Source organism: Pinus tabuliformis, chromosome X (assembly GCF_031772625.1).
Source record: "Pinus tabuliformis cultivar Carrire ecotype Pingquan chromosome X, CPIR1, whole genome shotgun sequence".
In the NCBI taxonomy this organism is placed as follows: Eukaryota; Viridiplantae; Streptophyta; class Pinopsida; order Pinales; family Pinaceae; genus Pinus; species Pinus tabuliformis.
The window spans coordinates 769,864,277-769,889,074 of NC_142308.1; the positions used below are offsets into that span (position 1 = coordinate 769,864,277).

General features: G+C 36.8%; 1 protein-coding gene and 1 pseudogene across 36 annotated transcripts in view; one reads left to right on the top strand and one right to left on the bottom strand.

The window, feature by feature from the left end:
• Positions 1 to 19,727, top strand: part of LOC149142127 (uncharacterized) — a 169,734-nt gene extending 150,007 nt beyond the window's left edge. For 6 of the 36 annotated variants that reach the window (XR_016265232.1, XR_016265210.1, XR_016265208.1 and 3 more), the window contains 4 exons: positions 5,743 to 5,813; positions 15,444 to 15,489; positions 16,237 to 16,360; positions 18,974 to 19,727. Coding sequence is in view for 9 of the 36 variants with exons in the window: in XM_089453031.1 (XP_089309157.1) it covers positions 16,301 to 16,360; positions 18,974 to 19,231 (318 nt within the window). In the remaining 27 variants the exon portion in view is untranslated. The other 30 variants (XR_016265214.1, XR_016265230.1, XR_016265219.1 and 27 more) reach the window with 18 other exon arrangements.
• LOC149142130 (probably inactive receptor-like protein kinase At2g46850) lies at positions 7,941 to 12,292 on the bottom strand (annotated as a pseudogene).
• Positions 19,728 to 24,798: the final 5,071 nt, after the last annotated feature.

The following is a 24,798-nucleotide window of genomic DNA, read 5'->3' on the forward strand; positions in this document are numbered from 1 at the left end:
GTAGGTGTTGAAGAATGTAACTAGTGTCAGTCTTCATAATAGTATTCAAGTCATGATGTAATGTATTTGTCAAAAGAAAGAAAAATAAATTTTATTATTAAAGAATTTGACTTATTAAAGCATGGGTTTCATGCTTGGGTCAATTGTTTATATGTCAAAGCCTCTATTGTAGGCTTCTAGGGTTTATGTCAAGTGTCCTTGCCCATTTGTCAAAGAAGAAATGTAATTTATTTGTAAAATAGGCCAATTAGTTCTCCTCCACCAAGTCGGCCTCAAACTGGACAAGTCGACCTAACTAAGGGGCATAAACTCCTATATAAAGACAACAACTCGACCTCATTTGGAGCACTCACTGACCAAGTTCGATTCGCAACTTCTGGGCAAGGAAAAGTTGCGGAATTCAATGGACAAGAAGGAGGCCATTATCTTCAGATTGTGAAGAGCCATTATAGGAGTTAAATTTTCCAATCACATTTTTACACTGAATGAGTTCCCATGAGTTTTGTCATTGGTGAATTTGTTTTGTAGTTGTGCAGATGGGATATTAGAAGGCTGGATTGGTTGTTTGTTGTTAGCTTGCAGCAAAAATTGTTCCCATTTAAGATTTTATGTGTTTTCCTTTGCACTTGAATACTAGTCTATGCATTTTCTTACATGACTAGTGTAGATGTGTTGATTGTAGGTGTTGAAGAATGTAACTAGTGTCGGTCTTCATAATAGTATTTAACTTATAGTATTCAAAGCTGCAACTCAATAGGTTCTGTTAGTGTCAGTCTTTCCAGCCTTCCTCCAGTGATCAAATGTGCTCTTACAAAGTGATTTTGAAGTGTCAAGGTCAAATTTTGTCATTTCAGTGAGTCTTCAAGAAAAATTTGGTCACTAGGCATTAGGTCTAGGGTTTGCTTTCACTCCTTCTAAAGTTGTCCAAATGGCGGTCCATGTCATTATTCAGCTGAGTCTATCATCATTCATAGGGTTTTCATTATCATCTCAGTGTCTAATGAGTCATTGTACACCTTGTTCATGCTTCAGTTGTGCCTTGGCAAGGTCATTTCCCTCTCCTAGGGTTTTGGAGGTAATTTCTCTTGGGCGGCCAAATCACCGGCAAAACTTGTTTCCTGATGTTCATACACCTTCCCCTATCCTTAAAGTACCTTATCAAACACTTCCCATCCCTTAGATCCGCCAAATTCCTCATTTTTGCACAAACCCTAGTTTCTAGCTACAACTTGGCAATTTTCTAGGTTTGGCCTGTGTTTTGCCCTTTTGGACCCCTTCCCCTCACTCAATCTCTGAGATTCCACTTTCCCCTACTTCCTAACATCCCTCCCTACTTCCAAAAATTTCCCCAAGAATTTAGAAGCCCCCTATCCCCTTCATTTCGCTCCATTTCGACAAAATTCCTTGTTTCACACATCGGGACAAGTCGCACTCAAACAATGTTTCAGAGCAATCAGAGATGAATTTTGCAAAACTGAGAGAGGTTTTTGTCCACAACATGCCAAGGAAGAAAAACCTCCTTCACTTTTTGCACAGGTGTCATGGTTTTAAAGAAATGTCAAAAATACCGGCGAGAACGAAGGTGCTCCAAGGACGGTTGGCCAAAGCACAAAAACGAAGGAAAACGCCCGATCCACTCCAAATTTTGGCCAAAGCCTCTTTGACTGAGCATGGTACTTGATTGGGGACTCCCAGCCCAAATTTCAAGAAATTTGGAGAAAATTTTGTCATTTGTGAATTTTTTGGGCAATTTACAGGTTTTGGCTTCTCAAGGGGTCTCACCCCCGGTGAGACCCTTTGTCCTCGTAGCTCCGTTTTGCGAAAACTCAGCATTGATGGATTTTTCATGCAAAGTTACACATGCCTATGGATTAGCTTGAGTTTTCATGGAGTTTTGGGTCTCCAAAAGGTCAAAATACAGCCAAATTTTGACTTTCTGCCCTTTTTTGAGCTGCAGAAGTAGTCTTGGGAGAATTGACTTTTGACTGGGCAAATGACCTCCAAATCCAAAAATTCCGGTTGGGTTGGAAAGTAGACTCAGAGACCTTTCCAACGAGCTATCCTGCACCTCATTCTGACACCGGGAAGGCCTCCAAACAGGGCTCCAAAGTGCGCGACCCTTTCAGCTGGATGTGCGCGACCCCTTGGGAAATTTTTGCCAGATTTGACCAGTTCAGCCCAGAAATTGCAGTTCAGCTCCAGTTTGACTTGCTGAGGTCGATGGTGGTCCTCTTGACTGTACTTGTGGCACTTTTTAGATACTTTTACTATTGTTTTACTCTTCTAGAAGTTTCTCTCATGTAAAAGGGTAAAATTGACTGTATGAACTGGTTTCCAAGTTTTTAGAGGCAAGTGGTTTTGACTGCCTATTTTGTAGTGCTTAGTTTAGAGGTTGTTCAAACAGCTCCTAGGAAGGGGAGCTCGACCCCTAGAGGTGGGGAGAGAGGTTAGATCATCTATATTATGCACTCTTTTACTCATTTTCATGGTGGGACTCTTGAGGGAGAAGCTATCATTGTATTATTTCACTTGTATCTCTGCAATTTTTGGCTAAGGAGGACCAGGGTTTTGCAGTCATCTTTGGGATTCTTGTGGACTCATTGTGTTGATGGTGTGTCTCTTCATGTTATCGTAAGCTTTGTTATGTGATTCATTTCTTTCTATACTGCTGCATATTAAACAAATGAAGTGATAAAGTTAGAATCCATGCTTGCCATGCTCTGCTTTCAAATTTGTTTAATTTTTATGTTTTCTGCTGCCTAAAGAGAATTCAAATCCATTGTTTGCTCTCTTTAGCCTTCTTATCTTTCTTCCTGATCATCCATTTCAGCTAAAGACATCAATACAAGCTCCTACCTTGCCCCAAAGATCCCCCTGCAGAAACTGTGTCAAATCCCCGCACCCTAAATTGCAGTTCCTCAATTTGCCACCAAAAACTCCAAAAAACCCCAAATCAACCTTCCTAAATCAGTTTACTAGCCTAATATCAGTGTTTAACTTGTTGGTCATCTCATTCCCTTTGAAGATCTACCGAGATTGACCGGAGAGAGCCTTCTCCTGCCCCGTAGGGCTAGCTACGAGGCTGAATGGTTTGATGTGGCCTTGAAGGTTTACCTTTCTCAGCCTAGGGTGAAATCTCAAGCGCTAACAGGTTCCAACTTCCAAAATGAGCTTGGTCCTGGTTTGCTTCAAGCGGCTTCCTTTTCTGATTATAAAGAGGACAAGACAGTCCCAAATTGAGCAGTGAAGCCTGGTCAAAGAGTTGACGAGTTCTGAGGTTGAAGATCTGCAGTTAGGGCTTGTAGATTAGCCCATATCTTGAGACACTTGCTGCGGTCCTTCCTTAGGCAAACCTGATCTAAGGTTCTGTGCTACAAATAGCCTCCATCAAGGTTTCATGTCTATTTGTATTGCGGCCTGTTCTGCTCCTTAGAACAGCCTTTCGGCCCCCTGTCCAAGACTCACAAATCTTGCGGCCCTCCTGAAATGATTACAAGAAGATGCATCCTTCAATAGAGGAGAAATCTCACCAAAATTCTCTGCCCTGACCTACAACTGCCATACTGCTTCAAGATCGAACCTATGGAAGGAAGAACACACCGAAAACTTACCCAATACTTGTCCTCCTAGCTCCTTCAAGCTGCAGCTACCTCAGAGATATATTAGAGCCCTTGAGTTGTGTCAAATGAGGTTGAAAGGCACCTCTTTATATACAATTCAATGGGGTTGAAGAGACGTGACTTTTGGGCTTATTGAGCTGACATATAGGTGAGGCCGACCTTGATGATTTTATATGATAGAAACATAAATTCAAAAACACACTTTTCCTTAACCAAATTCGATTAACTTTAGGTTGATTTTGGTCCTCTCGGAAAGATGAATTCAATGCCATAATTATCTTCTTCAAGAGACCTGCCCAATGTGGAATTTGGCCCCAGTCTCCAATGTTAACAAAATTTCAACAGTTAAATTTGTGAAGAAGATGACCATTACTTTGGCTCCATGCAACATCAGTTGCAAGCAGATGAAGCCCTTCTATGATTCAAATCAATCCCCGAGATTCAATTAGAATACCCTTTATTACATGTTCACATCCTACATGTTTAGCGAAACAGGCAAGTCTGTATTTGTCTAGTCTTTCTTTACTAAGCGTATATTTCAGTCAGCATGGCTAACATGCACACCATGTACTCGATTACATCCTGAAATTCAATGGCATTAAATCTGCACAAATAAAACAAATTGAAAGACCTTGAACTTCTAATAACCACAATTTTGTTATATGGTGTACCTTCAAGGTCCACAACCACTCATTTTATTAGAACTGGCAAGTCCCATACAATGGGAAAGCAAGTAGAAGTTGAAACTTTTATTTAATTAATCCATATAGGTCAACTGATGGAGGGTCACTAGCAATGAGAGCCAAGGCATATATGCTTTCTTGTATATCTTAGCAAGGGGTCATAACTTTATAACTCTTTGTGAAGATTAATTATTGTAACCAACACTATTACTAATATAACTACCACTACTTTTATCTGAGTTTTTTGTTGGGACTGTGAAGATGTTTTAATCTAACTTGTTTCGAGTTAACATTTCACTTATCATCAAAGAAGTGAAATCTTCGAGCAAAATGTGTCCGATTAAATATTTTTACACAGTTCATACCAAAACTCAATAGTGTTAACCTGAGAAAGCCTCCACTTGACTTCTACTTGATTATTACCAAGGTATATCAACTATAACATGGCAGATCAAAACCATTTCTGGAGCATCTCTCATAATCTTTTGCATTATTCTAGCACTTAACATCTTGCTTGTTGAATGATTTGTTTGTGTGGATGCATGTTAGGATCTTTTGCAGGATGTTATTGTTATCACTATGGAAGTTCTTCAAAAATGAAATGCTTTTAGAATTGAGATTCCTTTGGTACTTCCAATTCTGGAATGGTGGCATTTGACACTTATACATCTTCTTTAAAATATCCTGGGCATGGAGCTTCAAATAGCTTATTGTCAAATCTCTACTTGACCTCAAGGAAGAAATTTTAGTACCATATAACTTGTTTTTTGCATGATAACAAGCATCCTAACAAACTTTGCTTTCTCTAGAACTTATAAACTGTCTAGACACAAGCACCTTTTCAGGTTTGGCAATGAAGCAGGTGTGATGCCCCAGAGTTTCAATTTATCATTGTTAGAATGATACCCACAGGCAATCAAAAAACACATTTATATGATAATGAATAACCAATTTTCTACCAATACCCTATCCATTCCCATCGTGAAAGGAAGGTTCCACTTCCAAACCAAACAATAGCATTCCATCCTCAGTCCACACTGGCACTAAAATAAACTTTTATAACATACAGGTCCATTGTATTCAATGACCAGATACATTCTCACACTAAAAAATAAAAACTTGAAGAAAAGTGACAATCTGAAATCAAAACTTCAGTAAGTTAGATGCTTTATTACATTTTATGAGAAGAAAAGTGAAAATCTGAAATCAAAACTTCAGTGAGTTAGATGCTTTATTACATTTTATGAGAAGAAAAGTGACAATCTGAAATAAAAAAACTTCAGTAAGTTAGATGCTTTATTACATTTTATGAAAATAATTCTTTGTAGTTACCCATTTTGTTTGGGATACAAATTCTTTAAATGGTGTTTCATGTAATTTATTTGAATTTTGTTGGATTGTGATCAAAGAAATTTATAATTTGTACCTTGGTTTTACAGTTTTTGGGATTCTTCTATAGAGATTTACGACAAAGCCTGGTGGACCTCGATGCTCTTTTCAACATCTTAAGGTAATTTTCTTTGCTAAACCCTAGGATACACGTTGATTTTTAGTTTTGCAAGACTCCATAAATGCCATTAGCTTTATGTGTGACCTAATTAGTTATATTTTTTGCATGTGCATGTTGGAGTGTACATCTAAACCAATTTAATCATTTTACTTAAAAATTTGTTCAGAATATTAACAAACCATAGTATGACACTTATAATCAATTATGCAAAAATTCCAAGCAAACATAAATAATTATATAACATATCACTAAAAAGAGATAACAAGCATTTATGGAAGCCAAATCTGCACACTGTTTATTAGCTTTTCATTGGCATTGAGAATGTAAAGTCTATTTCTATGATTATTGAGAAGTAGGGAACTTTTATAAGTGAATATTTATTCACCTAGTGGATGAGTAACCCTCATGGTCTATAACTTTTACCATCTTTGCCCTATTAAGATCTTTCAACAAAGCACACTTCAAGGGCCCCTACAAGCAAAATGTCCTAGGATTTTTAGGTCAATTTCACATGATTTGCTTGAGGGAAGTAGAGCCAAGTTTATGATATATTTTTTGGGATTTTTATGGTTCAAACAGACTCTGATGTCGAGTAAAATTTTCTGGTAAATTCTAGATTGCAGAATGAAACAAAATGGGGTAAAAGAGAGAATAATTTTGGATTTTTTTTTATTAACAAGGAAAGAAGACTAGTGCCTTGATCTGTTATGGGCACATTATAGCAAAATCTAGCCCCTATTCTAGTCAGCGTATCATTTTGAAAATTTTAATAGATTTTGCAAGAATTCTTGTGTGGGGAAAATTAGGCATCAAGTCATCCTATAGGGTTGACTGTATATGCCATAGGATTCACACAGAGGAAATGCCATTGTGAAACATATAGAACCTGAAATAGTATGTTGTACGCAATTCGATTTTGTGCCTTTGAGATGCTTCACATACAGATCTGCAACCTGTCAATCATGTGATGCCATTCTTCTGTATGTGTTGAGTCTGTCATGTTGTACGTTTTGTTTATATCATGCCTCTTGATGAATTAGCAAAGCATTCATTGTTAGGTTGTAGCTTTTTCTGGAGAATTTACCAGTGTTCATCTTCCAGAATGGTTGATGTTTTGAATCCTCAACTGGATTCATCTTCAGGATGAACACTGGTAAATTCTCCAGGAAACCTACAACCATATATTCCATCCCACAGGAATCTTAAACCTGTCATATATTGTTAATTAATCAAAATTATTGTGCTGTTTTGTGGTTCCAGTGATCCAAGAAATTGATGTGCTGTCTTTTGGGTTCCATTATCTGGATACGAGTCAAAAATATTGAACTCCCAAGAGAAGTTTATCGGTCAATTTCATGAGTGTTAATGCATCAGCGATGGTGATCCCATGGGGTGTTATATTCCTAATATACATGTATATTAACTTGGCAACATTGAAGTGCAAAATGTTTAGTAAGAGTGCCTTTCAATATCTAGCACATTAAAAAAGTTTATGTGCTGTCTTTTGGGTTCCATTGTTGCTGACGGTATACGAGTCAAAAATATTGAACTCCCAAGAGAGCAAGAGTATATGAAAATGTTGTTCTTACATAAAATGTCTCTGAGGCAATCCAGCGTTGTTGTGAAAGACACTGCCTTTAAAATGGGCTGTGATGAGCTCAATGGCAAATGATATGCAAAGTACAGAGTACAGAACACATCTGACCTTATTGGTTTTCTTTTGTTTTTATCAACATATAGAGCACAAACATCATAATCAAGTAGAAGAAGATGGTATTAATAGCCCGAGATTCAAGAAGAATGGCATTTTGCAATGAAGATAACTTGTTCTGAGCCATGACCATAGTGGCTTTCTTTGACTCAAATTCTTCCTGGGTTGACAAAACCATAGAGGAGCTCTGTGCTAGGCAATTATGAGTTGGCTAAAGCTCCTCTTGGTAAGTAGTGAACTAAAGCTAGTGCTGGCAAGCATTATCAGCAAGCTGTTGTACTGATACTTGCTTTATTCAAATGCTTCAGCTTGAGTTTGTGTATGAGTATCAAGGCCTTGCAAAGCAAGACTTTGGTCATCCAGTAGTAGTTTCTGTTGACCCAATGACAAAGTCACTGCGTTGCCAATGTCATCTGTTTTATTTTGAATATTGTCTAATTGAGATGATACAGTGCTAGCCACTTCAGTGATTTGCTTTTATATCTGTGAAGTTAATTTTTGAAGGTACCCTATATCTTGTCCTAATCTTACATAGAACTTTTGAAGATCAACCATACTAGTGTCCACAGTCTTCAGCATATCAAACTACTATTCTTGAAACTTAAATTAAATGCCAATTATCTGATGAGATTGCTCAAAAAAATGGAATTGCACTGATCTATAACATTTGTCATTTTATCTTGTACAACCTTTGAATTTGATCCAGTAGTTATGCTTGAGAATAAATAGAGTCTAGGGAATTATGGTTTTCATTAGAGTGCTCCAACTGAGAATCTGACTGCTGCTCTCTTTTATCCAATTTGTTCACTACCCGATGAGTGGATGACTTCAACTCATTCACAACCCTTTATCTTGCTTGAATGAATTGCTCTGCAAATGATGGCACATAGCTCTTGTACCCTGTATGCAATAATCTAATCTCTAGAACACTAATTTGCAGAATCTGATACTAGCAGAATAACAACAGTAAGTAGGGAGTACTCAACCTGATATGATAATCATAGGTAGAACAGAGATGAACTCTGCTTCTTACTGACTTGGTTCTAGAATTCTAACATACTTTAACAACAAGGTAAACAATGTAGGCAATTATATCATCGCTTCATCAACATTAGTATATATAAACCCTCAATTCAAGTAGAGACAAATTCAGTTAATAAACAAAACCAAGAATTTGTATTAAGTTTTATTTTGTTTCACTGTTGAGAAGATATTAATTTCATTTAATAGTTGATCTACTCCATGAGAACTCCCAAAATGGATCCCTTTTATAGCAACAAGGTGACCATCAGTAAGCCTCCCAGCAGATATAGTCCCACAAGCACTATGTCCACACTTTTTTTTTGTAGTAGCAAAGATTTTAGTGGCCTTCTCCAACATCTTATAAGAGAATAGATCAAGTTTGAATTCTTCAGAGTGCATAGGTAGAAGGTTTGCAAGTTGGCTTCCTCCCTGGACTGTCTAATTCAAAAATTAGATTATCTATGTTGTCTGTGTAAAGCAAGTGCAATAAGACTTGCTGCCACAAGTGTTGACGAAGCCACAAGCCCAGTCGCAAGGACTATTCTCTTTGTTGCATTGTGATCTCTTCGACAGTCCTTATCGTGTGACTTCTCACCATGCTTTTTGCATACTCTTACGTATCCAGTGCCTTGACAGAACTCATCTCCTTGATAGCCATCTTTAGAAGCACACCTCACATTGTCAATTACATCTACTGCATATTGATAGACCACATTGGGGTCATAGTGAACATCATCAAAAAGTGCCCATAACACCCAATTCCCACTTAGCCGATACTTTGCATCCAAATGGGTCAATATGGGTGTGAGTATCCAACTAATGAAGCTCTGGCATTGCAACTAGGAGAAGTGAGCAAAGTCATCATCTCCATGGTGCCATATTGTCTCATTCAGAAAGGGATAGCAAAATGTCCTATCAAACATGCACTGCTCATTGCAGCTCTGCATATAAGGAATATTGCACTTCAACAGAAAATCTGGAGTGTTCTTGCAGTCAAATAACTGGAGAAAGTTGTTGACAGAAATTGCATAATTCTTCATGCCTTTGACACTGAAGCCCTTGAGGTTTTTAGGATAGGAAGATTAGAGAGGATTGATGATGATCCCATCTGATGAGAAACTTATAGTAAAGGTTGTTCACTTAAATCCTCACAGTATTGTTATAGAATTGCAATTTGAATCCATCCAGCTGACAATGCCTTGAATTGATATAGAAAGGATATGGAATTGAGGCATTCCCACAAGTTTCACTGCATTTCCTTGTGCCCTGTGCTATGTTAGAAAACACTCTAATCGAGAAGACCAGAGGCAGCCATGAACCCAAAAAGGCCAGAATAACAAGATAGCAAAGGCTAATACTTATTTGTCTTGAAAGTTACCACATCATTTTAAGGCATGCTAAGACAATATATACTTCCCAGAATAACAAAGCAAATACGCATGTATGTTTTGTATATCCACCTGGTTTTGAAGCCTGCGATGGGAAGATTTTGCCTTTGATATGATGGCAGCGTTCATCCTATGCTCATTACCTACTCTAAACTTCCCCTTTCAGCTTCACTACTCCATTCGATTGCAAAGTCTACAATGGTCCGTATCAAATCAACCCAAAAGTAGGACAATCATGGCTCAAAATATATATGCATTCAATTTCTTTGTTCATACTTTTTTTTTTCTTGGTTCTCGACAAGACAAGAGGTTGAATAATTGCTTAGACACTGTAGTAGCCTGTCTTTCATAGTGTGCTTGATTAGTACTTCATTGTATGTCCACAACCACCGAGTATATGATATATATATTTACTCAGCCTACTACATATATATACTACATATCTATCCAAATACCAAAAATGACATTTTGGACATGTGGGTTCAAACTTCTTGCATTTGGGTCATGAAGGCATGACTAGTGCCTCATTGTCGAATCCCGACAGCTACTGCGTATACATCCTAGTCTACAATATATACATTGGGTATATCACCAAATCCTTGAAATGAAATATTTTTGCATGCGGGTCAAGAGTCCTATATTTCAGTTACCCATTCACAATATAAAATATCAGGGAACCACCACTTTGATACGAGTGCCAGAATTCAAGTGCCACTCTAATAATATGTTTGTTTGCACCAGAACCAGGAAGGAGTTACATTGACGCAGATGGAATTCAAGTCCATATCTATGCAATTAGTGCAATAAAACATTTATTTTGCACAGATTTTTACCAATCTGACAAATATTGCAACACTTTGACAATAGCCATGAATCATTCCAATAATAAAATACATTATAGACCCGAAGAGGGGGTCTTCATTTTTGTCGAAATAGAAATATTACCAACTTGGTGAAAGTTTTCTTTGAAAAAGATGGAAGAGGCTACAATGATTTTGGATCTTCGTAAACATTCTTGGCGACTGCTATGTGCCAAATTGTAAATTGATAAGACGCGACAATCATATGACGTCTTAAGTGGATATTTAATAAGAACAAAGCTATGTTTGAGCTTTGAGCAACTTGAAATAAAATTGAATGTCTGAATATAGAGGCATTTGGTGCTACTTGTGCAGCAGATCCACCCTTTGTTAAACTTGGGGAGCAAACTTGAGAGTGAGACCATTTGTACTGCCTCAACGCATATTCTTAGTGGAATTTTAACAAACACTTCCCTTGCAAACTCTAATCTCTCACTTGGAATACCACTTTTGTTGCAAACTCATATGCGGGTGTTGTCGTTGGCAGGTTGCAGGTTCAAACCCCGCAGCAGCTAGCTTTCGCCAGATTGCATGGCCCACCAGTTCGATGTGCATGGTAGTCTTCAAGTCAGGTGGCTTCCTATTTTGACTTGAGTTCACTTCTGATAGTGTGTACATTGACTTGCCTGCCCTACTTCAAAGTCGCTAAATGGGCACATGAACTTAAAACACTAACAAAGGTGACCCAATCTGTTTTCATTCTTGCCAAAAACGTTTCTCTAAAAATATGTAGGGTTTTCTCACCATACCCAACTTGGGCATATGTTGCCATCATTGCATTCCAAGAAACTGCATTCCTTGTAGGCATTATATTAAATAATTGGTGTGCACTCTCTAAGGTGCCAAATTCGTAATGATTGATGTCCATGAAATGGCATCTCACATAACCATTTTATCAAATAGAAGGTGTGCATCATCTATACTCCAACACATTTAGTATACAGGTCTACAAGGGAACTCTCGAAAAATACATCCAATTCAAGTTCACTTATGATTATCAAGCCATGTAGATGTCTTCCTTGCTCAATGGAGTGTAAGGTAACAAGCACTGAGGGCACTATTGAAGGTAATATAATTCAGCCTCATGCTAGACCTATGCATTTCACGAAACCATTGGAGGGATTCCTCACTATACCCATGTTGGGTGTAGATCCCAATCAATTTACTCCAAGAGACCACATCCCTCTCAGGAATCATATCAAACAATTACCTTGCACGCTCTAACCTACTGCATCGGGCATATCCGACAACCAAAGAATTCCATGTGAAAACATTAGGCACGCAGATGTGATCGAACACTTGGATTGCATCCTCCTTTCTATCACACTTAACATACATTTCAATAAGAGCAAGCTCTGGAAAGGCATTTGATTCGAATCCCACTTTGATTACCTTAGCTTGAACTTGCGCACCACACTGGGGACACGTCAAGTTGGCACATGGATTTAGACCACTTGTCAATGTAAATTGGTCTGGCCTTAAACTTGCAAGCTTCATCTAAAAGTAAAGCTCCAGAGTCTCCTTGTTGTGGCCTTGCTGGGAAAACGCTGAAATGATTGCATTCCAAGACACAAAATCCCAATCAAGCATTTTGTTGATGAGTTCAACTGCATCTTCAACATTTCCCCTTGATAGCCCGGGGTGGAGATCTTTTTTTGGATTCCTGATTGTTTTTGTTCTTGAGCAACCTCCTTATGCCCTGGAATCTGGCTCGATGGTGATTGGGCAACAAGAAAGACCATAATGCTGCCCAATCTATGGCTAGGTGGAAAAGCGTAGTCTCTAACTCAGTTGCCCATTTTATCTGGGATTAGTACTTCTTATGATTGGAATGTGCATTAAACTCTAGGTCGAATTCAAGGTATGAGGCATAATCTTTTATAAGGAAATATATCATTGATGGTATTTCTTGATAGTGCATGAATTAATTTGATGGTTGTAAGAGTTCAATTACAAGCCTATGAGTTCAGTGTTGAAGCATACATAAGTACAATTTGTGAATTAGATATGCATTGTTTCTTGTCACCTTACAACCATTATCACTATGCGTTGATAATCATATCAACATTTTGATGCAATCAGTGATGGAAACTTGTAATTTATCCTTGTTTCTTTCTATCCTAACTATGACGTGCAAATAGTTGCAACTACTGTATATCTTGAGGTCTACTAGAAAATGCAGATTTGGTAGCAAACTTTTGGGGGTTGTCATCTTCTGTTCTGCAGTTGGTATTTTTATTCGCTTTATCCAACATTGATTTTTGTTATCCAATGCTTTTACCTACGAGCCATTGACCATTGTAAGAATACTTCTGGCGTAAAGAGCATTGAAAGGCTTACATGCAACCTATAGGCTTAATTACACACACACATATGCATGTGTGTAGCACCCACAGACTTCATGATACCTAAAGGAATAAATACTCACATCGGTAACATCGATCTTTTTTGATGTGTGACTTGCAGTTTTACCCAGTGATTGAAATAAGGGAGCAAGATCTCTATCTACAGGAACTTTCACATAATCTTTCTAACTCTAAACCTTTGACAGCTATTAAAGTGTCCCTCATTGTAGAGGGTGTGGATGACAAGAAAGTGAATATTTGGGAAGCTAAAGTCCCAAAAGTGTGGTTAACGATATGTCCAAATTCTATAATTTTGCGCTTTGGTTTCTAAACTATCCTGCAAGGTAGATATCTCCTTTCATTCATTTCTATCATCATTTTCATTTTCTGAATGTTGATGAAACTGGTTTGTCGCTAATAAACTGACTCAGCTTGTAAAGCTCTATATACATCCAATAGATAATGTGCACAACCCAGATTATAATTTAATGGAATGCATTATCCCAATGATTCACGATTGTCACTGTTATGAATATTTAAAAGGTCTTGAAAGCATTACAATTGTTGGATTATTGAGCGCTTAATACTTTTTCTGGCTGGTGACATCTTAATTCAAATTTAGCTTTTATGACTCTTTAAATGGAAGAAGTGTCCTTAAAGTGAATTTGTAAGTTTTGCACCTTAACCAATTCTGAATGATTAATCATTCAGTTATGGACTTGGAGAAACAATGCCGACTGCTAATTGTCAAATTGTAGTATGTCACGTGTGAGATTTCCCGTTGAAGTTTGTTTAGCTTGAAAGTGTTTCACGCACCTTAATCTAAATGAAACTTATGTTACGTATAAGTGTACCTTCTTATGTGGTTGTTTGATGGGTCCCCTTAACTTGTAGTTGAATTTATCCTCCTTAATCTTCGCTGCCACAAAGATATCTTTTTCTTTTGATTGATGTGTCCCAAATGAGAGGGAATGCTCCTCTATATATACAATTTAGTGGAGTTGAGGGGATGTGACTTATGATCTTCTTAAGCCGACATATAGTTGAGGCCGACCTAAATAATTTACATGAGAGAAACATAAATTCGAAATTCCACTTCTACTTATCCAAATTTGATGATATTTAGATCAATTTTCGTCCTCTCAAAAAGAGGAATTCAATGCCACAATTATCTAGCCCCAAAGGAGCTGTTCAAAGTGGAATTTGGCCCTAGTTTCCATTTTTAACAAAAATAACCATCAATACTTTTTTATAGCATTTTAGGCTGAATTCACAATAGTATGCTAAAAAGTGTCATTTCAATGTCTAGAAATTAGGATATATAAATGTGAGATATATACTCTACATTTTTGGGTTATCTCCTTTTCAAATCTGAGCTTTTTTAGGCTACATGTTAATTGTTTGAACTTTGAACCTTGAAGAAATTTTTGGATGGACTTCGTAAATACTCGAATGAATGGACTTCGTAACGCAGTGGTACCATAAATTGTGTTAATTCAAAGATTTGACTTCCATATTTTCACAAAATACAATGATCTCAATAAATACTTATATGTATAGATACTTATGTTTAGGATTATATATGTGTTGGAGCAGTACTTTTATGTTTTACTATAATCCTGATGTTGACAAGTTTTAGTTGACTTTTTTCATCAATTGCTCATAGAATATGCAAAAGGAAATGATTGGCAAAATGTGGCAAAAATTACATTTCTCCTGATTTCTTTTTTTATTGTTCATGACAAGATAATCATGTTGCAGGAATGAGTTATCCTACAATCTGTTTCAATTTGTGGATTTTTTTTCCTCCCATTTTTTTTACAAGGATGTAGATTTCATTTTCATGTTGATGGTTTTTGCACGAATCTTATCTAGCCCCAAATGATGGTAATGGAGTGGATCTTGAGAAGTAGTCGTGGACACAAACTCTATCAGTGGTTAATGTTACAATACCACTTCCACTTGGTATCAGAAAAAGTTTAATGTTCTGTGACATAAAGAAGAGTCATTTAACGACATGGTTGAAAGGGCAACCTCATGTCTTAATTGTAAGTCATTTATTTGCGTTTCTTAGTTGTAAGTCCTCTGTTTGATTTTGAGCTTCATCAGATCAATTATTTCACTAATCCAATATGCATGGCTTGTATTTCTCACCCGATGTTAGTTACTTGACATGGTTGATATAACATTCAATTCTAGGCCACTTTTATTTTAAGTCAGAGATTTTATTGATTAAAATGATGTTCGTATTTTAATTGATTTAAAAAAGTTTTGTAAATTCCACGTGGACGTTATTTTTTCAGGGTGAGCTCTTTGCACCAGTAAGGTCAGAGGAGTCATAGAACATAGGTATACAACTAGCGCATCTTTGGCCTTTGTTGTGTATTTGTTATTCTTTATATCACTGATGGATGGTTATTGATTGATGTAAAATAGAGGATGGGAAGGTTCCTGCCAATTCTCTTGACAAAACAAAATCAAATGGAGTCGTAGAATTGTGTTTTAAAGGGTGAGCCAAAAATAAGTACTTGAAAGGTAGAACTTGAGAATAGAAAGCTATCTGATCTCGATCTAGAGACACAACAAACCCTGGAAAAAAATGATGATATTGACGAGTCTTCCTTGCAAATAAGCTCTAATTGTTAGACCACTGCCCAAATTTCAGTTATCTGCAATGGCAATAGTGACTCTAGATTTATTTGTATGAATAACGACTTTGGCCATTTTCCTGTTCGTTTCCTATGAAATATTTTTTATTTTCAAATTCCAACTAGTTTGTTGTTAAACTAATTAAAGCTTTGATGACAAACATATAGTTTTCAAAGCTCTTTTCTAAATCTATTTTCTTGAGAAAATGTCTTTTTACTTTAGGTGCTGTAGATTGCTACCGCGTGACATATGCTACTATATAATTGCCTGGATAAATAGACAGAAGTGTTCTACAACGTAGTCTTTTTTAAATCTAAAGAAACATAATTTCCAAATACAAAGTTTATTAATTAAAAACATCTTTTAGACATCTTAGTTAAGTTATGATTATATTTCTGTAGGGGATTTTGTGTACATTGATATTGTGTTCTCTTTGGTTTCTGTCAGGTAACAATGGTTAATAAGGAATGTGTTCTTGAGCAACAGGCACACATCGTATTCTACTATTGACATGGATCTCCATGGTTTTCAGGCATTGGACAAAAATGCAGATGTCAGTGGGATCTCCAAAGTCCGTGTTGGATGAATTTAATACTAGTGATGATTTTGTTTCCTTGTTAGATAAAGAATGTCACAAATCAAATTCAAATAAATAGAAGTAGCTTAAGAATGAAGGTGAAGCTATTGCTTTCTGTTCACATCAATTTTTTTTATTTGTTGGTTGTTGTTGTGTTTTGAGTGCGGACTTGTGAAATTTTAAATTGCATGTTAGTTTATGTGAAGGGGGAATATATTTATATATATCCTATGCCGTTCATGGTTTCTGGAGATCCATGTTACATTTGCACAGAAGTTTAGATATCATTCAAATATCTAAACACCCAACAACAACAACATTGAGATTTTTATTTCACTCAACCTATAACATATTGCATCTGTCTTCATCAATGCTCTTCTTCCATATGCTATCCACTTATGACATTTCTTTTGCAATATTTGGTGCATTTGCTAGTTATAGGTCATTTATAGGTTATAAATGTCTTCAAAGTTTCACTTCTAATTGAGTATTCAACTTAACATATTGATTTTCTTATATGTAATTATTTTTTCCTCCACCCACATTTCATAAGTTCCATAACCATTAAGTAGGGACTTGCAGGTTCGACGCTGCTTTGCTTGTTTAGTAAAATATTTTCGAGACTTTAATTTATTGAAAGTTGTTGAATTTACAATTTATGAAGTTTCAAGGTCTAATTATTTAAAGGGTGCTAGCTCAATGGAAGAGCATCTGCTTTACAAGCAGTTGGTTGGTGGTTCGATTCCATCGTGCCCTGATATCCATATGGAATGATGACGATTAGTTTTTGGTGACGAAGGCTCTTTTGCCCATCACCAATGAGCTTATGGTGACATTTTTTGACCCTCACCAAAATATGAAATGGTGACGGTCAACGAACGACACCATATATACGCATCAATAGTGATGACCATGGAAGGTCCGTAACCATAAATCGTTGTTGTTGATATGAAATGGTGACGGTCACTGTCCGTCATTATAGTCATTATTCGTGACTGACTTTGAATGTCACCACAACACCTATACTTTTGACAATGCGGCGTTTGGTGACGGTCAATGAACGTCACCATATATATGCACCAATAGTGACGACAATGAAATATCCATCACAATAAATCGTTGTAGTTCATATGAAATGGTGACGGTCATTATCCGTTATTATAATCAATATTCGTGACAGACCTTGAATGTCACCATAACACCTATACTTTAGGCGACGCCACCTTTGGTGACGTTCAGTTTTTGGTGACTGACGCTATAGTCCGTCACCATTGCTCATATGAAACGGTGACGGTCACTATCTGTCATTATAAATCATTATTGGTGACAGACTTTGAATGTCACCAAAACACCTATACTTTTGGCGACGCCACCTTTGGTGACGTTCAGTTTTTGGTGACTGAGGCTATGGTCTGTCACCATTGCTCATATGAAACGGTGACGGTCGCTATCCGTCATTATAAATCATTATTGGTGACGGATTTTGAATGTCACCAAAACACCTATACTTTTGGCGACACCACTTTTGGTGACGTTCAGTTTTTGGTGACGAACACTCTTTTGACCGTCACCAATGAGCTTATGGTGACAATTTTCGCTCCTCACCAATGTCATTTTTTCTTGTAGAGTGGTAAGTAGTGTGGTAGCATCCCTGCTCTGTTCATATACTCATTCCTCTTTTGTTTTGCAATAGTGCTTGTTCTGGCTAGTCTGCTGATCCCGATGGGCATTCCTCTTATGTTTTCAGCATTAACAAGGGTTCTTGTAGATCTTGATAGGCATACTTCTATTGTTTTTTCAGAAGTCCCTGCAAATCCTTGGAGGGGTTCTTCTTTTTGTTTACCTAATTGATTATTATTTTGTCTTGGCTCAGTCTCAGGGCTCAAACATAGCTTCAAACTTATTAACCACCCAAATTCTCACTGCAATTCCTCATCACCATAGGCATTATTCTTTTATCAGCCTTCCTCTTACTGTTTTTGCAGTTATAACTGTTGATACTGATGGGCATACATCTTAGACCTTGTAAGCATATTTTTTACTCATGTAATTATTTATGGTGTTCTACCACTTGAGTAGATAACAGTCAGTCCGATGGTTAGGGGTGCCCAGGAGCTGTGCGATTTGATGATACTTTGTGCAAAGACATTGTTTCTCATTGTTCATAGTAGTAAGCGGTCCTGTGTGGGACTCCATAACAATAAACAATGTGCTGTCAAGTCCTGACCTTTTCCAACTCAAAATAAATAAATAAAATCTTAAAAACCCAGCAAGAGCTTCATGAAAATGTATAGACTAGGAATAGGCTTTTTTATTAATTCCTGTTGCATTAATCTGCATTGCGTTCTCTGATACAAACTAGGCCTTTTCTAAAATTCAGAATGTCTGCTTTAACCAGAGATCATGATTGTTCTTAAGAATTGCTATTATTTCTGTCTGCTATTGAAAAATCCCTAAATTCCACTCCATTATCTCTGGGCTAAAAGCTTCTCACTGTCTCTGATTGCAGATACAGTTAACTAACTGCAATTTCTGTCTGACACTGAAATCCTTAAATTATACTCCATTATCTCTGGACTAAAATCTTCTCAATGCCTCTGATTGCAGATACCATTACCTATTCGAATTCTGGATGTTCGGCCGAATCTTACGAAGGATCTGATGGAAGATGACAGCGAGGTTATTGCTGGAAGCTCATCATTAACTCACTGCAAAAGTGTTGCCACAAATCTCGCAAAGTGCTTTAATCAATCTTCAAAGAAAACCAGATCTGTGATGCTTTATGTGCAAAATTGGTTAATATTGTATATATCTGGATCCTTTTTGTCACCAATATGCCTTCGTCAGACATCTCCATGTCGTTGAAAGCAACTTTTTCCGATCACTAGTGAGCTTCATTTTTGGTTCTGTACTCCTGAGGCCCTGAAGGTGAAGGTCAGCGTTTGCTTGTTTGTGACTGATGATAAGCTGCAAATTGTAAATTATTAGGTCCTTGCATTTTCTTCAATTCAAAAGCAACGCACATGGGCCTTACTAAATGTCGACTATCACTGGGGCTGGCATTAAGGGTAGTATCCTCTCGCTATTCAGGTGGGAATGTGATACAGTTAGGCTGCATTTCAACTGGAAGAATATGTTTTATCATAGAAATCTCAATCAACTTTGTGTTGATTTATGTATGCGATACAGTGATGTTGAATTTCAACCTGAAGAGTATGTTTTATCAATAGAATTCTCAATCCACTGTGTTGAATTTTGTGAATCATACAGTAATGCTGTGTTTCAACAGTATGAGAGTCTTTGTTATCATAGAATGTTCAATCAGCTGGTAATTGATTTTAAATATGTATGTTGTATATCATATTCTTACTAAATACTACTTAAACATAACAACAAAAGTTACAAATTATGATGCGAAAATCAAATCAATTCAAACCAAACATGTAAGAAACTAGCCATCTTTTTAATCTTTACATAACAACAAAAGTTACAAATTATGATGCGAAAATCAAATCAATTCAAACCAAACAAGTAAGAAATTAGCCATCTTTTTAATTTTTTTTTTATTCTATAAAAATGTTTTAATTTTTTTAGCCGAAAAGTTCATTCTACAGCTCGATGTGAAAAGTTTATTCTACAGCCCTAGAATGCACGTGAAGAAATTAGATTCCTCTCGGCTTATGTTAGATCCTGATTTAAGATGGATCCTCTCAGCTCATGTTAGATCCTTATTTAAGATGGATCTATGCTGATTCTTTTTATTGAGCCGAGATGGATTTATGTTGGTTCTTTTTATTGAGTAGAGATGGATATACGCTGGTTTTTTATTGAGGAGAGGTTCATTCTATAGCCCAGTGTGATGTGTGACGTTGTATGTCGACTTGTAAAAAAATTTGAATGTGAAGAAATTGGATTCCTCTGGGCTCATGTTAGATCCGTATTTAAGATGGATCTATGCTGCTTCTATAAAAATGCTGAATAAACCAGACTCTATTAGTTCTATGTGCTAGAATTTTGTCAAGTTTCTGTTTATGTTTTTTTACCATAGACACACGCTTCATAGAAGTTGTTTGAAGTAAAAACAGGTAAACCAACAGAATCCACTCAACTTTTGAGACCTCATAAGTCATAACCCAAATTTCCAATACATTTATGACATATCTTTAGTTTACGAGATATCTGAGATTCATTTGCAGAATCAGAGTTTTACACACACTTTCCATGGGTTTTTTTATAGATCTTTTATTGAAAGGATATCATTATTCTTATTTTTCACAAGACATTTGCCATCTTTGAATTGTATAATGTGGTGATCTGCAATTGCAATTTGTTCTATGGAAAACAAATTCCTACCCAACCCTGGTACACGAAGAACTAGACCGGTTGATCATTATATGATCTCTATTGTTTACTCTATCGTTTTTATGGTTCGCTGTGGTCATATGGATGATGATCTTCTCAACTTATGATGTGTTATATTCTTTTCTAAATGCTTGACTATGGTTTGTAATATGTATAGTTGAGTATATGTAGTTTATGGTTCAGTATGATCTATATTGGTGACAAAGCCATTGGATAATTTGTCAATATCCTTTACCCTAATTAATATACTCTTCTCTTTTATGTGTGTGTACTTAATTTTTTTTTATTATTAATCTAAAGAAAAAAATTGTAATTTATATTCAAGAGGAAAAAAGTTTACATTCTGACTTGGGTACATCCCTCAGTATAACCCACTCTCTATTAGCGGCTACAAAGGGAAACCATTAAAATGGTTTAGATGCTTGAAAAGACCACAAAATATATTCAGAAACTAAGTCCCAAGTATCCACAGATCTGTCCATATGGTGTATACATAACAGTCTCAAATCAAATTTAGAGGCGAGCTCAAACTGAGCTTCAGAAGTTCAAAAATAGAACTGAAGAACTTCCTAGAAATGCATAAAGTCTATTCTGGATAGTCCACCTAGCGCTGCAAGATAAACTAGTCAGATATGGCTTTAATGCAAGGAGGCTGTGCAACTTCTCCTTCTAATTCAGACATTTCCCAAACACCATCATTCTGGTCCAAAGCTTTCCTTGGTAAGTCTTCTGCTTCTGTTTTCAACTCCCTATAGATGTGAGCAACAGTGCAGACCATGAAAGTGCTGACCAGAAGTTTAGCCTGCTGACAGTGGGGAATAAGAACCAGATTGCATCATAAGAACTTTAACCAAAGGAGTACGCTTGATGCCATCATAAACATACATGATTTGGTGCTTTACCTGAGAAGGGGGAGCTTCCTGACCTTGAAATAGAAAATGTTCCTGGCAATCGAAATGGCCCAGGAGACAAACAGGGGAACCATTTAAAACTTCTTCAAAGCTTTGTTAGTGAACCAGTTCATACAGTTGATTAAAATATTTTCCCGCCACAGTATCTCCATACCTCCTTATATATGCACAGTGTATGAGTAGGAGATTTCTCTATTACACTTGCAAAGTGAAAAGAGGCTAGGACCTTGCCATGCTCATTTCTGCAGTACCTCCCAGAAACACTTTGTTGGCTAAAGCAAGCCACATGTAAACATGTGTTTTCATCTGACCTTCCAAATGGGCTTTCACCACTAAACATTTCTCACCAATTTCATCACCAAATGTTTCTCTATAACCTAGTCTGGCAGTGAAATAATTTGTAGCAATATTTTTAGACCATTTAAAGGAATCATATCTATCCCCCAGTCTAACAAAGGATAAAATCAGCTGGTGAGTGTATAGCTTCCATGAAACTGCATCTGGTACCACCAGATTTACATGCTTAGTTTTCTTCCAGCCTTTCTCCAAAATATTAGTGGTTAATAGCTTTGCATTATCAGCAGTGAAGATTAAAGCTTTGCTCTTGAAGTATATTTTGAATCATCTGTTGTCGAGTTTGATGTTTTCCACAGCCCACCCAAGGGTCTGTTCACAATCTAACTCTTTTGCCATCCCCTCTTCTCTAGGCCAGCTAATTTACCCACCAAGGGAAATGATAAAAGTTAAAACAAGTGCTTTCAAAACCGGAGAAACATTAGAAATATACCTTACTGGTAATCTCGTTCATTCCAGATCCAGATATTTATGTTGTATAACAGCCTACCACAGCCACCCCTCAGAAATAAGCCTCTGCTAAGTTTTCACTGCTAGTGCCTTGCCAATTGCTTGTTATCTTACAAACCCCACCCACCAACACCCTTGGGTTTAGCTATTCTTTTCCACTATACTAAGGCAATGCTATCTCTTTCCTTTTTAGCTCTCCATGAGAAATGGAAGCAGGTCATTCTAATCTTTTCCAACATCTCCACATGAATGTAAGCTAATGAATGCTGGTAAACAGGAACTATTTCCAATATCGATTTAACAAAACTAAGCCTTTCTCCTATGAACAACCACCTAGTGCACCAATTTGTAACCCTTCTCTCAATTTTCTGATATAACTAAGTACAGTCCTTGAAGTCATATTAACATAAAACACAGGTTCTTTAGGCCATGGTTGAAAGGTATTATAGAGTATGAAAAAAATCTGAAAATTGCGTCCTCTTGACCTTGGTGCACTTTGTTTAGAGAGAAAAGATTTTAGAGTATGTATTTCCATGCCAGTTGCAAAACAATACAAATCTAGTCTTGTTTGAATTATGGACCGTTGCATTTGGATCAGAGTCCTTTATTAAGAATGCAACAATAGAAGTGAATTCATTGAACCAACTCAATATTGTATCTATTTATTCTTTTGACTTTGGAGATCTCTTGCTGCTATTATATTTCATAAAATAATGCTACTAATAGTAACTAGTTAATTACATTTGGTCTTCATGGCGAGAACCCAAGCCCACTTTCATGGTTAATGTGTCTTCTATGTGATCCCTCTTGGTTGTGAGTTGGCATAGTGGGCACAACTTGTGGATTACTAAACTGATTTCTAAGATGCTTGGCATAATTGTAGGAATTCTGGCACCAAGAGGCTTGCATAGAAAAAAGTTGGGGCAATGATTGTTGCTGAGGTTTTAGTGTAACAAACATTGTCAAGGCTTTAGTGCTACGATCATTACTAAATTTGCATATTGAAAAACTCCTGTATCAGCCACTCTCCTAATATTTCCCCTCAGATTAGGGAAATTCTATATTACTGTAAGATCATTGTTTTCTACCAAAGAGGATAAATTATTAGCAAGTTATACTGTGCAAATAGGGTTTAAAATAAGAGCTCTGACTTTCTGCCTTAAGCAAAGTTCTACGGCCATTAAGAAACTATTCAAGGCCCCCTGTAACAATGATTAAAAGTTTCCAACTGATGGGGAAGTTAGTGTAGGATGAGGAGGCCACAACCACTGTTGAGACTCAAGGTGAGCCATAGATTGATCAGTGTCACAGTGCAATAGATTTGATGTTTGGAGTTGGAATTGACAGAACCATGAATTCTGAAGCAAAATGTTAGCCATAACTGATAAGTTCTGAATCCACAATTTCCTGTTGTAAGCCTTGAAGATGAATGAGGATGAATTCCATCATTTACCCATCTTGTTTGACTTCCACTCACACACTCTGCTGCCCTGGAAACTTGGTGGAACATAGGATATTGTGCATACTGTGTGTTCTATTATGACCAATGGTTTTGAAACTTGTAATTTTAGTGAAGAGCAAACAATTATGTTCGATTACAATCCATGATTCTATCCCTATGCAACAAATGGCTCCTATCTGTTGTTGATTTACCATACCCAATTGAACTTTGATGGGAAGTTGATATGAGGTAGTGGGATTGGCAGCAGACACAAGCTGATGGAACAGAATCAATTTAGCTGATGTGTGATTCTTGCAAAAGTTGTGTGCTTTAATGATTGTTAAGGTATGCTGTCAGCCTGGCACTTATTCGGGTAAGACTTCCATGAATCCGTCCCTATGCAACAATGGATTGTATCCCTTGTTGATTTACCATTAACTGCCCACTTAACTTTGATGGCAAGTGGCAAGTTGATCTAAGGTAGTGGGATTGGCAATCAATGCAAGGTTAAGGAGCAGAATCAATTTTGCTTGTGTAATTTTTACAAAACTTGTTTGGTCTAGTGATTGTCAATGTATGCTGGAAAGTGGGTAACATTTTGTGTCTCTCGGTGCAAACTTCCATTGAAGATGGAAAGAGAGAGGATTCTGAACTGCAATTTGAATTAGTCTCTGTAAAATTTAAATTGTTTTTCAAATTGTTGTTTTTTCCCTTGATGAGAAGTCTGTAACTTGAGGGAATCAAATTTGATACGACATGGTAATAATGTTTGAACTATAAATTGAATTTGAAAATATATTCAAACTCTGTGCATGGCAGGTGTTGGTGGTAAGGGAAATCTTCTCAGGATTAATGCAAAAAAGCTCGTACCAGCTCAAAATTCTCTATCCATGTTGTATCCAGTCTTTAAATTG